This window comes from Colobus angolensis, unplaced genomic scaffold (genome assembly GCF_000951035.1).
Source record: "Colobus angolensis palliatus isolate OR3802 unplaced genomic scaffold, Cang.pa_1.0 Scaffold84, whole genome shotgun sequence".
NCBI lineage: Eukaryota > Metazoa > Chordata > Mammalia > Primates > Cercopithecidae > Colobus > Colobus angolensis.
This window is the reverse complement of record NW_012122265.1, coordinates 863,688-878,301: the sequence shown is the minus strand read 5'-3', so window position 1 is coordinate 878,301 and position 14,614 is coordinate 863,688. Positions and strand designations below refer to the sequence as shown.

Sequence of the window (14,614 nt, the reverse complement as noted above, 5' to 3'; positions counted from 1 at the left end):
GCCTGGATACCAGCCCCATCGCAGGCCCTGCACTGTCAGCTAGAGAGGCAGCACACATAGTCAGCAGAGCACATAAGCAGGTCCCTGCCAAGGAGTGCCAGGACTCCAACACGAGCACCCTCCCAACCAGCAAACTGCCAGGGCAGGCACCACCATAGAAGCTCACCCCACAAAGCCCTGCTGATAGTGGGTAGCAGCACTGGTTGCCACCACTGGACCTGCGTCCTGGAGAGAAGATTCTCTTTCCAGAGCTCCTCTAACTGGACAAACAGAAAGCCCGTGTGACCCCGACAAGAGCCCTCCCTGACAGTGCAGAGGGGGACAGCCGGCAAGCAGAGCCAAGTGAAAGCGCAGCTCACCCAACGACACTTCTCTCCCAACGACGCTTCTCTCCCGACAAATACCACAGGACGTTCTCAGCCACGGGACTATTATCATCACATCACACATACAAGGAAAACCAGACCTAACCCAACTCACTAGAGAAAACCTCAAAGAGCAGGGCAGGAGAGGTCCTCTCTGAATCAACAAAGCACGTGTGGACAGTTGCCTGGGGGAGGCAGTCCTACAGGAGAGGGGACGGCCACTTCCCCTAAAACAAGTCACCACAGCGGAGGTGGGAGCTGAGCTGGACAAGATGATGGTCTGAAGGAAGCGCCTCGCCCAGCAGGGACAGTGGCCCCCGGGACAGGCCAGCGGGGAGTCCAGCAGGGACAGGGCCCCTGGGAAAGACCAGTGGGGTGTTCAGCAGCGACAGTGGCCCCCGGAACACGCCAGCGGGGTGTCCAGAGCCACGGTCGGCACCCGGGTTCTCAGTACATGCTCCTCCCTGACAGGAAATGCTCTGCTGGTCCCAAGTCTTGGGGGTGAGGCCCTCACAGGTCTGGGTACACAGCAGGTGAGGAACCCACCATGGCACTGGTGCTGGCCGGGGCAGGCTCGGGGCCCCCATTCACATCCACACTCCTCTCCCGCTTGGTGTCCTCCAGGTCTGTCACTGTGCTGGGGCCCTTCTTCTTCTTGAGCTTTGCCAAGATGGAGGACTCCCGCTCCGGGAACGGGGGCATCTCCTCCAGCACGGTCGCCTTGGAAAGAACACGAGGTGGGCTTGCTCGGAGTCCCTGACCTCCGACCCTCAGTTAAGCCAGCCCGAAGGATGGGGCCCCTACCAGGATGTCGGTGCTGGCCACAGTGCTGAGCCGCAGGTACTCCACGGCGCGTTGCTGCAGCTCCACGTCTGCGTTCCTCAGCTGGCTGTCGCTGCGCAGCACGTCCTGGATGGTGGGCTTCACCTCCGGAAAGAGGTTCACGAACTTGATGTAGGTGGACAGGAGCAGTGCGCGGGTGGGGACGCTGCATAGGTGGAACTTGGAGTGCAGCAGGTTGAACTGGATCAGCGGGCTAGGGGGGTGGGGAGAGCACAACACAGGAACGCCATCGTCCCCTCGCAGGCTCCAGCACGTCCCCGCAGGGGAGGGACAGCAGCAAGACCCCCCTTGCCTGCACCAGAGGCCGCTGGTCAGGACCCTCTTCCAGCTCCAGATCCCACTGCAAGGCACCCCTTTCACTAAGTCAGCCCTAAACCCCATGTCTCCATTTTCTCCTAGAATCCCTGCTTTTTCTATCAACTGAAGGAAAACAAAAAGATGCCGATTGGGAGCAGACGCGGCTCTGCGAGGCCTCCCAACAAAGCCAGCTGGCACCTCGCCTCTTGAGGACACCAGCCACCTAGGCCCGCTGGAGCGCACGTGGCTCCGACTCGCAAAGGGCCTCTCACCTGGATCTCGGGTCTCCGGCTATCAGGTTTCCAAACTCCCCCAGGATGTAGCCGCCCACTTTGACCAGGTTCTCGTGGCACGCGGGAGCCTGAAGAGCCTGTGAAGCACAAACATAATAAGCCGGGGTGGCAGCCAAGTGTCCAGAGCTAAGGCGAGGCAGGCATGTCCTGGCGCGGTGCACCCTACACCAGCACCAGCCCCTCAGCTTCCTGGAGACCCCAGTCCAAGTGCCCATCCCTGCCTTCCTCGGCACCCGTGTCGGCAGCAAGGAACCTGAGGCTGCCACACGCTGACCTGCCCTGGAGGGAGCTGCGGCGTCTAGAACAGGCTCCAGCCAGGGAGGTTCTGCCAGCATCCTCATGGCCCACCCCTTCCCGGGGGCCTAATCCTCTCCGATGGACAGGGCAGGCCCCACATGCTCTCACACACAGGGCCGGCTTTCTCAGGTGGGCCCCAGAGAGCCAGAAGTTTGAGAGTTAGGGTGAGAAGAAACTGGGACCCAGCGAGGGGCGCCAACAGCGGAGGAACTAGAGCCTCAGGGAAGAGCCGAGGGGCAGGAGGGGTCAGCGACAGCCCTCGGCACCTCCACCCAGCCCGGCTGGAACCACTCACTGCTCACCTTCCGCGACTGCCCTCCACCCCATCCTTCCTGCCGTCCTGCGGGCCATACCTCGAACACAGTCTTGGCCGCATAGCCCTGCACGTCGTCCCGGTTGATGACGATCTGAATGACTCGGTACCACACCTCTTCACTCACATAATCACCAGCAATTCGGATCAAGTTCAAGATGGTATCCACGTACCAGGTGTAGTCCACCGCGTACTTCTCTGCCAGGATGGCGACCTTCAGCACCTGCAGGGGACAGGCTGCTGAGGGCCGGCACCTGCAGGCCATGGCAATCCCAAAACCAAACTGTCATCCAAAGTCAAAGTGAGGGTTTCAGAAGCACCTAAATGTGTCTACAAAAGTTTGGGACATGTAGAAAGCTTGAACTAGATTCTTGGCCGGGCGCGGTGGCTCAAGCCTGTAATCCCAGCACTTTGGGAAGCCGAGACGGGCGGATCACGAGGTCAGGAGATCGAGACCATCCTGGCAAACACGGTGAAACCCCGTCTCTACTAAAAAATACAAAAAACTAGCCGGGCGAGGTGGCGGGCGCCTGTAGTCCCAGCTACTCCGGAGGCTGAGGCAGGAGAATGGTGTAAACCCGGGAGGCGGAGCTTGCAGTGAGCTGAGACCCGGCCACTGCACTCCAGCCTGGGCGACAGAGCCAGACTCCATCTCAAAAAAAAAAAAAGATTCCCTGACTTAAACAAGGAAAGCCAGGAAGAGGTAGAGCCCAGTGCACAGAAGGCCACGGCCACAGCCAGGACCTCCCACCTGAGCCCTTGTCTCCCAAGCCCCGACGCCTGGTGGTAGCACTCCTCTGACCGTGCCACCCTGGGCTCCTGGCGGCCACTTCTCTGGTGGTTTCCTCTGGCTCTGGCCAATCTTTCCTGAGAGCCTCACCTGGGGGTTCCCCTTCTTCCCCTCTCTGGCTCACTCTTACGGGTGCCCCCTGGAGGCACCTGCCCAGCCCACACCCACGTGGCAGCCACTCACCTGGAGCTCTGCCAGGCTGTCCAACACCAAACTCATCTCCCCAAAGTTACCTCACCTGGAACCAAGCCCCCCTCCAACAGCACCAGCTGCCAACACCAGCGCCAGCAGGCATCAAGACCACGTGCCTCCCGAGGGCACCCCAATACCCTGCCACCCCTCCCCACACCGTTGCCCCCTCTCCACACCCTGCTGCTGGCCTCTCAGGCACTGGTGACTGTGCCCCCCACCCCAGAGTCGCTGCCTGGGGCCTGGACTCCCAAATCCCAACCTGACTCCATGACACTTCCAAGGCGTCATTCCAAAACGCACTACTGCCTCTGAGCCCCGCCTCAGCCCGGGGCTGCGCACCAGGCCCTCCGGCCTCACTGGCCGGCCCCACCTCTGCCTCACATGCCCTTCTCCCCACCTTGTGCTCAGTCACCTCCTACCCCTCCACGAACGGTGGCTCTGCCCTCCCAGGGGCCTCTGTACCATCATCCTCTCCAGACCAGGTCACTACCGCCTTCTGCAGAAGTCCACACAGCCCCCCCAGGAGTGTAATGCCTCCTGAGGCCCCCAGAACATGGGCACTTCCTCCGGCCATCCCATCCACAGTGCAGCAACCCACAGTCCTGCTCTCAATCCATCCCCCTCCGTGGACAGGAAAGTGCTGAGTAGGCAGGGAGTGGGCCACGTCCAGTGTGGACACTTAGCACCTAGCACAGCCAGAGAACATGCTCTGCCATGCCCGGCTGAAAGAACGGAGTGGGGGAAGCACCATGCCCGGCTGAAAGAACGGGGTGGGGGAAGCACCATGCCCGGCTGAAAGAACGGAGTGGGGGAAGCACCATGCCCGGCTGAAAGAACGGGGTGGGGGAAGCACCATGCCCGGCTGAAACAACAGAGTTGGGGGAGCACTATGCGGCCTGAGACACAGCACCTGTCTTACTCCTTACAGCAGGAGCCAGCTGAGGATTGCCGCTCATCACGTAGAGGGGCGAGAGCAGATACTGGGCTGAAGAATGCCCAGGACCTCAAAATCTGCACAACTGTAGTCAGAAGCACACTGCTTCTGTCTCTGTTCAAACCACTCAGAATGACGATCAGGAACGAGGCTCCTGTGAAGGCTGTCCCCAGAGCCAGCCCCACCCCACCACAAGGGTTGAGATCTGGCCCCAGCCAGGCCAGAGAGGGACCACTGGCTGCAGTCAACAAGCACCTGCCTGGCCACTCTACAGACAGCCCTGCCCTACACCAAACCCTCCCCACGGTGCCTGCCCTTGGGGCCTCCTGCCGGGAGTCAGCCCACTCCTGTCCCTGTGCCCCTCAACTTCTCAGGCCCACTGTCCTGGAGGGTGGACAGTCCAGCGTGAGAGCTGTCTCCTGGCCCCCGCTCTCTGCAGGTCTGCACTGCCTCACTGAAGCTCAGACTGTGGTAATCTCACCCCTCAGCATTGAAGTCCCAGCACCTGGGCCCCTCCGTTCACTAAAGACCCCTGAAAACCTGAGTCTCTCACCTGGGCATAAAGACGCACACCCGCCCAAAGCGACCCTGTCACCTGCCACCAGCTCCGACAATGGCTCTCGGCAAAGCTCCCAAGGAGGCCTCGAGCTGTACTTTGCCCAAAAAGACAAATAACAAAAGTGTTTTCTACACAATGGAGGCACTGTCTCAGCCTCAACAAGAGGCTGTGGTCCTGGTGACAGTGGCTGGTGACAGTGGCCAACCCCACATGAGGACACCCGGGCCTGCCCCTTAAACCCCACCATCCACAGACACGGTGAGCCTGAGAGGCCTGTGAGCGTGGTGGAGGCCTCAGGCCCTCTCCTCTGCTGACCATGTGGCCTCCACAAGGGTTCCTTCTCTCAAGTTTTGGGTCATGCTCAGTCTTTCATCCTTTTTTTTTTGGGGACGGAGTCTCGTTCTGTGCAATGGCACGATCTTGGCTCACTGCAAGCTCCGCCCCTCCCGGGTTCACACCATTCTCCTGCCTCAGCCTCCCCAGAAGCTGGGACTACAGGCGCCCGCCACCTCGCCCAGCTAATTTTTTGTATTTTTCGTAGAGATGAGGTTTCACCGTGTTAGCCAGGATGGTCTCGATCTCCTGATCCCGTGATCTACCCGCCTCGGCCTCCCAAAGTGCTGGGATTACAGACCCGGTCAATAGTTATTTTCAAGACCAAATGACACTACCAAAAATGCTGATTTTTTTTTTTTTTTTTTAAAGACAGGGCCTCGCTGTGTTGCCCAGGCTGGAGTGCAGTGACATGATCTTGACTCACGGCAGCCTCAACCTCCTGGCCTCAGGTGATCCTCCCACCTCCACCTCAGGAGTAGCTGGGACCACAGGTGCCACCACACCCAGCTTGAAAATGTGGATTGAAACGCAGAGGCAGAGGAGCCTTGTATCCAGCATCTCATGGGTTCTCAATCAAGCCCTGCGAGACAGAATCACAGAGCACGAAGGAAATCCTGCCCCTGAGATTAGTGCCTGTGGCAGAAGAGGACTCAGAGGCCACCAGAACTCACAATCTCTTCTCGGATGGAGTAGTCGGCCGTCTCCAGATAGCTCAGCATCTCGGCCACGATCTGTGGGGCGTTGCTGCGGTCGCACATGGCATAGAGGAGGTCCACGGCCCGCTGCCGCACGCTCACATCCCGCTCAGTCTGGGGAACAAAGCACAGAGTAAGAGGCCGCAGGAGCAAGGCCCAGGCTTGGGGACAGGCCCGGTACCGCATCTCAACGCCCACTCTGAGCTTCCCTCACACACACATCCAGGTCCAGGAAGCCGACCTGCACTCGGGCCGCATATGTCTGGATGGCCCGGAAAAGAGTTCCGCCTACTCACCCGGCCCTCCCACTGCACAGGCTGGGTTTCGCTAGGTCCCAGCGCACTGCCTGGGTTCCCTCTGCTCGCCCGCGCCTTCCTCCGCACAGGCCAGCTTCACTAGGACCGAGCGCACTGCCTGGTGTGGACGGCCCGGAATAGAGTTCCGCCTCCTCGCCTGCGCCTCCCTCCGCACAGGCCAGCTTCGCTAGGATCAAGCGTACTGCCTGCTGCAGGTTATTAAGGCCTCTCTTCCATGCAGCCGAAGACCCTGCTGCCTCCGGCACTGCCGTGGAGCTGCCCCAAGGCAGGTTCTCATGCCCCACCCCGGAGCCCGTGCTGATGAGCCCCCCAGAGGCTCTGCAGCATGAGAAAGCCCGAGGTCTGCATAGCTCTGCTCCCAGCAAAGGGCAGGAGAGTGGGCACCGCCAGCCCTAGCACTGGCCGTATGCAAATGAGTGTCCAGCCTTTCTGACAATAGGGATTGATTAAAACACACACCGAACCAGGACCAAGAAGAATCCAGAATACCAAACACCCACCATGAGCCCCTCACACGCCACCCAGAATACCCGTGAGCTGCACACAGATGTGCGGAGGGCTGGGAGCGGCCCTGCCACAGCCTGAGGCTGAGCCAGACGGGAGACGTGCCGCTCCCCACCTCCCACTTCCTAACACATGCACACCGGTGACTAAGGATGTGGCAGACATGTCCTACATGGAACAAACCCTCGGGGTCGCTCTGGAGACTCACAAAGGCTGGCAATGGCCAGTCTCAACTGGGTCTTCCAACTCTGAAATTTTAATCCCCAAATAAAGTGAGTGTCCTTTGCAAAAGGAGAATTTTCTCAGAGATAAGGGAAAAAAATTTCATCTTTCTACCAAGAAGAACCATTTCTACTTGTTGGCATTATGCACGTGCAGGATGGCACACGGGGACCTGCCCCCAGCAGGGAAAGGGCTGCCAGGGACTCGTGTGCTCAGCCTAACCAGGAGAGCAGAGCCGTCCTGGCCATCGCCAGGCAGCATGGCCCTCAACTGTGGTGTGACCTCCCAAGAGTAGGTGACAGGCAGAGGCCAGCAGCACCAGCCACCACCTCCATCTCTGCGGGGAGTCAGGAAGCACTGCGTCCCCCCAGCCTTCACAGGAAGGCCCGCAGCACCTGCACAGGGAGTGAGCAGACCCCAAGGACAGGGCACTCGCCTTCAGGGCGTTGATGACAGTCTCGATGTGTGTCTTGACAGCCTCGTGGGAGAACTCAGAGCTGGCCAGCGTGCACATGCTCTCCAGGGCCAGGTAGCGCAGGTTGGTCTCGCGGTGCTGCAGGAACTGGCCCAGCTGGTTGCAGGCACGGACGAGCAGGTTCGGCTCACTACGTGGAGGGAGGGGAAGTGGGGGGGTGGTTTCCTCAGCAAGTGCGACACAAACTGGACAGAGCCTGCGTTCCCCGATGGGTCCAGATGGCAGACAGCAAAGTCACACTGCACTCACCGCCACCGCACTGCTCAAGTGGGAACTCAGGAGCCTCCCCGGATGCACCTGACCCCTACCCCTGACGTCTGTTTTGCGTCCATTCTGTGCATCCCCACAGTGACAGTCAGCAGGCCATGCGTCCACTGGAGCTTCCCAGCACCTCCTGAGCCTCAATCTGCATGAGGCTCGCAGGGGGCCAGTCAAGCTGTGACTAGCAATGGGGTCTCAGCCAGAGGCACCAGCCTGGGGCAGGGAGAAGGCTGAGAAGGCCGGGAGTGTGGCTGCTGCCCCAACTCACTCTACCGTCTCTTCAGAACGTGGCTTCTCCTCACGTTAACAACAGAGCTTTCTCTAAATGGGAAATTTCAGTTTTAACAGCTCCCAGCTCTGAAGTGTGACTCTCAGACTGAGTCTTCATCATTTGTAAAAATGCTGTAGCAGCAAATGGGTGGTGTTCACTAGCTGTAGAGAGCGTCTGCCCACAGCCTGGCATGCTTCCTCATTATCGGGAGCCTGGTGGGAGCGGCGATCTCATTCTCACAGGACCCTAAAGCACGGCACCACACGCAAGACCCATGCCAGCCCACATGCAGTGCACCTCAACTGCTGAGCAGAAAAGGCGTGGGGGCAGAGGAGGCAGACGCTCCGGGCTGTGTGGAGCGGCTGCCACCCACCCTGTGCCTCTGTGCTGTGTGGATGGGCACAGCCGTTTCCAGCACTGCCCTGGGACCCTGGACCCACCAAGTATGGCTCTACGGCCAGCAAAGTCACAGGACATGTGCACACGCCCCCCACCCCATCCCCGTCTCCTCTCCGTTCCATGACACGAGAAGCCAGTCAGGAGTGGGGATGCTCAGGAGAAAGAGGAAAAGGCCCTTTTGGGGGATGAGACCACAGTCAGCAAAGCAATCCATGGTGAGCTCAGAGCAGGACGAGCCGAGCTGCACAGAAAGAAAAGGGTCCAGCAGGGAGCACACAGGCAGGACGAAGGGGAGGCCCGTGGAGTGGACAAACTAACTAGAAAGGATTAGCCCAGTCTCAAGCCAACGAGAAGGAACGTGTGTGCGTGTGCAAGAGGAAGTCCTCTCCACAGGCAGCCGACACACCTGTCATGGTGAATGATTAAGCTGATCGCCTCGAAGAGCACGGCATTCTTCGCATTGGAGTGCTGGACTTTCTTTGACTTGGGTGGTTCTTGGGCTTTGTTCAGGATGGTCTCCAGGCACTCAGTCAGGCGGCCTCGCACTGCAGGGTCTTCTGGGCAAGACAGAATGGTGCTCACCAGGCTCCAGTGGCCCACAGCCCGCCCTGCCCCTCCCGGCTGCACCCATACATCATGAGAGCATTTTTAATATAGTTCATTCACATCTGTGTACCCAGCTGGGAGCATTTACAAAACTGAGAAAGGCCGGGCACAGTGGCTCACTTCTGTAATCCCAGCACTTTGGGAGGCCGAGGCAGGCTGGTCACCTGAAGTCAGGAGTTCAAGACCAGACTGGCCAACATGGTGAAATCCCGTCTCTACCAAAATGCAAAATGAGCTGGGTATGATGGCAGGTGCCTGTAATCCCAGCTACTCAGGAGGATGAGGCAGGAGAATCGCTTGAACCCAGGAGGCAGAGGTTGCGGTGAGCTGAGATCGCGTCACTGCACTCCAACCTGGGCAACAAAGGGAGACTCCGTCTCAAAGAAAACCTGCACAGATCTGATACTATAAAAGCACAATAGACCCAAACCCTAACAAAACTGTAGGCTCTGCAATAATTGCTTCACAAAAGCCAGCGCATACGGCAGCACTGGCAGAAAGGTCGATCAATCAAGAGGCAGGGCTAGTAACACACTTCTTAAAATAATAAACAAACCCCTTAAATCAGACAGGGAATCAGACCGGCGCTGGTGCAGCTTCAGGAGCCGCGGCCTGCGCGTTACCTGGGGGTGGGTAGCACTGCAGCAGCCTCAGCAGTTTGACAGACAGCCAGGGAGCCGGGACAAAATAGTAAGTGTAATCCTGAAGGTCTGTTGATGCGGACGTCACAATCTGTAAGACAGCAAAGGCAATCAGACACGCTGCTGGGCACGAGCCCCCGCTGCAGGGACCCAAGGAAAAGCCATACTCACTCCTCGGGTCATGCCTGAGCTGGAAAAATGGTTTTGTTTCATGTGCCAGGAGCGTCTGACACTGTTTGGTACCCCCAGGTTCGCTGTGAGAGGGCTGTGCTGTCACTTGGCAACACGCTGCCGCAGCTGAGTGGCAACCCTCACTCGGTACAAGACACCATAGCACCTGGATTTGAAACTACAGTCTTTCCTTTGTGGACCAGAGCATGGATGAAACGAAAGAGAGAGCTTTAGGCTCCTCAGAAGGAAGAAGCACACCCCCACCCCCCCCAGAAGCCGACATTCTGACCCCACCCCACAACCCCACAGCTCCCCCCGACCACAGGCCAACCCAGATGGTGAGCTCACTGGGGCAAGGAGGCTGCCCGCCTCACTCACATCCCATCTCTTTGTCCAATGCGGCCTTTGGCTTGGCAAATCCTCTGTCAACCTCCCGAACAAGTGACAATCACGACCACCTCACATCTCCACTGACATACAGCCTGGTGTCTCCTGTTTCTGGGAGGTCAGTGTAGTTCCTCCCTTCCTACAAAGCTCACATGTGTGACACTTTTAGGCCATAAGTGAACCCATTTAGAAAAGTTCACCCTGACTCCTGCCCTAAGCTGCAAGATGCCAGCCCAGACTTGGGTCACAGACTCCTGCTACAGGGAGGCAAGTTCTAGGCTGCCTGTCAAAGACAGGGCTGAAAGGCACAAACACAAAGCAGGAAAGGCAAGAATCACAGCACTTCCGAGACAGAGACACGGCCAACATGAGCTGTCTCTCAAACACGTACATAGCTAAGGGCAGGCTGAGAGAGAAATATATAGCCTTAACTGCACATATTTGAAACAGATATAAAGAGAAAAGCAACAAAAATTCATTTCAAGGGTTTAAGAAGAGACTAGGCCAGGCGCAGTGGCTCACACCTGTAATCCCAGCACTTTGGGAGGCCGAAGTGGGCAGATCACGAGGTCAGGGGATCGAGACCATCCTGGCTAACACGGTGAAACCCTGTCTCCACTAAAAATACAAAAAATTAGCCAGGCGTGGTGGCGGGCAACTGTAGTCCCAGCTACTCGGGAGGCTGAGGCAGAATGGTGTGAACCTAGGAGGCAGAGCTTGCAGTGAGCCGAGATCGTGCCACTGCACTCCAGCCTGGGTGACAAAGCAAGACCCTGTCTCAAAAATAAATAAATAAATAATAAAAAGGGACTAGCAAATTAACCCAAAGAAAGTAGAGGAAAGGAGGCCAGACGTGGCGGCTCCTGCCTGTAACCCCAGCACTTTGGGAGGCCAAGGCAGGCAAGACCACTTGAGGTCAGGAGTTCGCGACCAGCCTGGCCACTGTGGTGAAACCCTATCTCCACCAAAAATAGACAAAAATCAACTGGACATGGTGGCGAGGGCCTATAATCCCAGCTACTCGGGAGGCTGAGGTAGGAGAACCGCTTGAACCTGGGTGGAGGTTGCAGCAAACTGAGATCGTGCCACTGCACTCCAGCCTGGGCAACAGAGTGAGATTCTGACTCAAAAAACAAAAACAAAAAAGAAAAAGAAAACATGCACAGTTCCACAACTTATAAAATAAATTAAATTCATAATTAGAAAGTTTCCCAGCTAGGGCCAGCGCCGTGGCTCATGCCTATAATCCCAGCACTCTGGGAGGCCAAGGCGGGCAGATCACTAGGTCAGGAGATCGAGACCATCCTGGCGAACACGGTGAAACCCTGTCTCTACTAAAAATACAAAACAATTAGCCATGCGTGGTGGCGGGTGCCTGTAGTCCCAGCTACAGGCTTAGGCAGGAGAATGGCGTGAACCCGGGAGGTGGAGCTTGCGGTGAGCGGACACTGCACCACTGCACTCCAGCCTCGGGGACAAAGTGAGACTCTGTCTCAAAAAAAGGAAGTTTCCCGGCCAGGTGCAGCGGCTCACACCTGTAATCCCAGCACTTTGGGAGGCCAAGGTGCGCAGATCACCTGAGGTCGGGAGTTCGAAACCAGCCTGACCAACATAGAAAAACCCCGTCTCTGCTAAAAAATTAGCCAGGCATGGTGGTGCATACCTGTAATCCCAGCTACTTGGGAGACTGAGGCAGGAGAGTCGCTTGAACTTGGGAGGTGGAGGTTGCAGTGAGCCGAGATCGTACCATTGCACTCCAGCCTGGGCACCAAAAGCGAGACCCCATCTCAAAAAAAAAAGAAAGTTTCCCACAAAGAAAACTCCAAGTTCAAGTGGTTTTACCAGTTAATGATAAAAATTGTTTGGCAAACTAGATAAAGGAACTTCTTTAATGTGATGAAGAGTACCAACAACAACAGAATTCTAAAGCAGACATCATGCCTAATGGCGAAATATTCAACACAAAAAACGGACAATCCAGGGTAAAAATGGGTAAAAGACTTAGGCACTTCACAAAACAAGACAGCCAAATAGCCAATCAACAGGCAAAGCTGCTCAACCTCATTGATAATCAGGAAAATGTAGATTTAAATCGCAAAGAGGCCGGATGCAGTGGCTCATGTCTGTAATCCCAGCAGTTTGGGAGGCCAAGGCAGGTAGATTGCTTGAGGTCAGGAATTCGAGATCAGCCTGGCCAATATAGTGAAACCTCATCTCTACTAAAAATACAAAAATCAGCCAGGCATGGTGGCGGGTGCCTGTGGTCCCAGCTACTCCAGAGGCTGAGGCAGGAGAATCCCTTGAATCCAGGAGACGTAGGTGGCAGTGAGCCGAGATTGCACCACTGCACTCCAGCCTGGGCATCAAAGTCAGACTTCGTCTCAAAAAAAAAAAAAATAACAGAGATCCTACTATACACCCAGATGACTAAAACCCAAGGGACTAACACCACACGTGCCACGCCTGCGCCTCCTGCTGCTGCTGCGAGAGCTGGGTGCACCACAGGGGAAGCTGGTCTGGCAACACCCGCCTCAGGTGCAGGAGCTGCAGCCCCCAGTTAACCATGCCACATCTCAGCAGACACTCGCGGCACCTCACGTACATGAAAACTGAGGGACATCCCAGGCTGCTCATGCTGGAGGACACACAGCAGCCTCAGAGGGCAAGGAGCTAAGTGTTCAACAGGACAGCGGGTAAACTGCAGGGGTCAATTCACACAGCCGATTCCATGAAGCATCAATGTGAATGTATAACAGCTGCACACAAAAGAACGTGTGCTGCAGGTCCATCTGCATAAAACTCAAAACAGGAAGCTGAACAGCAGGCTTCAGCGTGCACACCAGATGGTAGGTCCACGAAGCGCCAGCCACGCTTCCCCAGTGGGGGACACGGGACCCCTGGGTGCCCCTCCTCCACCCACGTGGTGTTGGGTGCTTGCTCACACGATGGGAACAGGGAGCTGTGTTTCTCTACAGACGGAACAGTTCTCAATTAACAAGAAGGTTGACAGAGAAGCCAAGTTGGTTTTCACCTCTGAATTTATAAACTGACCAAATACCTTGCATTCTACAAGTAAGCTAATAATTAAATAACCAAGACAAAACCCACCCTGACTTCTGCTCCCCCACAAACAGACTTACCCTGCTTAGCCTGGAGACAGCCAGAGACACGGAGGTTTTAAACTCTTCTGGGTTCTTCTGTGCTAAAGTGGTGATCAGACTTGTGGCTGCAGTTACCACACCCTGAAAGAAAACACACACACAACAGTCAAAACAACTGAAGCTAACCACTTGTGTTAACTCATCTTCCAAACAAAACCTTAAACCAACCAGCCGCACACTGGCAGCCCACAGCTACTTCGGCCTCAGGCCTACCCGGAAAACCTACAATGTTCTCCAAGATGGCACACGTAGGTTTTCTTTTTCAGCTTCTCCTTAAAACCTGGGAAGTTCCGTCATGCTTAGCCCAGATCCCTGCCAGCGTCAAAGAGCCAGAGGGCCATATCCACCATGCAGGTCAAGCATGTGGGCGGCACACGCCACCTGGCCTGCTGTCCTCTCCTGGCCTGGCTGCCATCGTCATCTGCACTTGCTGCCTCTGGTTTAATCACTCATGTTCATTGTAGAGGGAGACACTACCCTTAGACTGACTTCAATCTTTTTTTTTTTGAGATGGAGTCTCGCTCTGTCGCCCGGGCTGGAGCGCAGTGGCCGGATCTCAGCTCACTGCAAGCTCCGCCTCCTGGGTTTATGCCATTCTCCTGCCTCAGCCTCCCGAGTAGCTGGGACTACAGGCGCCCACCACCGCGCCTGGCTAGTTTTTTATATTTTTTAGTAGAGATGGGGTTTCACTGTGTTAGCCAGGATGGTCTAGATCTCCTGACCTCGTGATCCGCCCGTCTTAGCCTCCCAAAGTGCTGGGATTACAGGCTTGAGCCACCGCGCCCGGCCTGACTTGAATCTTTACAACCCAGAAATGAGACTGTAGAAAACAGTAACTGGAGAAGTCCTTTTCCGTTCTCCTTTTTGGAAAGTGGCCCTGGCAGTCACTGAACCACCACAGATTGGATGAGGCCACCAGGCCCAGCACGCGAGTCTTCCCTCCCCGCTCCTCCTGGCCTCAGTGAGAACAGATTCGGGTCCCAGGGCACAAGTGGTCCTCCCCAAGCACCGGGCAGCCTGTTACCACTCCAGGATAAAGCACCGGGCAGCCTGTTACCGCTCCAGGACAGCCACTAGGGATTCAGTTACTCAGATCTCTTGAAAGAAGACTTCAGGCCAGGCGCGGTGGCTCAAGCCTGTAATCCCAGCACTTTGGGAGACCGAGACGGGCGGATCACGAGGTCAGGAGACTGAGACCATCCTGGCTAACACAGTGAAACCCTGTATCTATTAAAAAATACAAAAAACTAGCCGGGCGAGGTGGCGGGCGCCTGTAGTCCCAGCT

The 14,614-nt window shown here is 56.6% G+C and overlaps 1 protein-coding gene across 1 annotated transcript in view; it reads right to left on the bottom strand.

Annotated features, from left to right (window-relative positions):
* Positions 1–14,614, bottom strand: part of AP2A2 (adaptor-related protein complex 2, alpha 2 subunit) — a 76,346-nt gene that overhangs the window by 15,983 nt on the left and 45,749 nt on the right. Inside the window, exons 6-14 of the mRNA XM_011930041.1 lie at positions 13,309–13,410; positions 9,593–9,701; positions 8,770–8,920; positions 7,394–7,562; positions 5,891–6,028; positions 2,449–2,631; positions 1,778–1,875; positions 1,170–1,401; positions 912–1,085 (exon numbers count right to left, since the gene is read on the bottom strand). Coding sequence (XP_011785431.1) covers positions 912–1,085; positions 1,170–1,401; positions 1,778–1,875; positions 2,449–2,631; positions 5,891–6,028; positions 7,394–7,562; positions 8,770–8,920; positions 9,593–9,701; positions 13,309–13,410 — 1,356 coding nt within the window. The remainder of the gene's footprint in view (positions 1–911; positions 1,086–1,169; positions 1,402–1,777; positions 1,876–2,448; positions 2,632–5,890; positions 6,029–7,393; positions 7,563–8,769; positions 8,921–9,592; positions 9,702–13,308; positions 13,411–14,614) is intronic.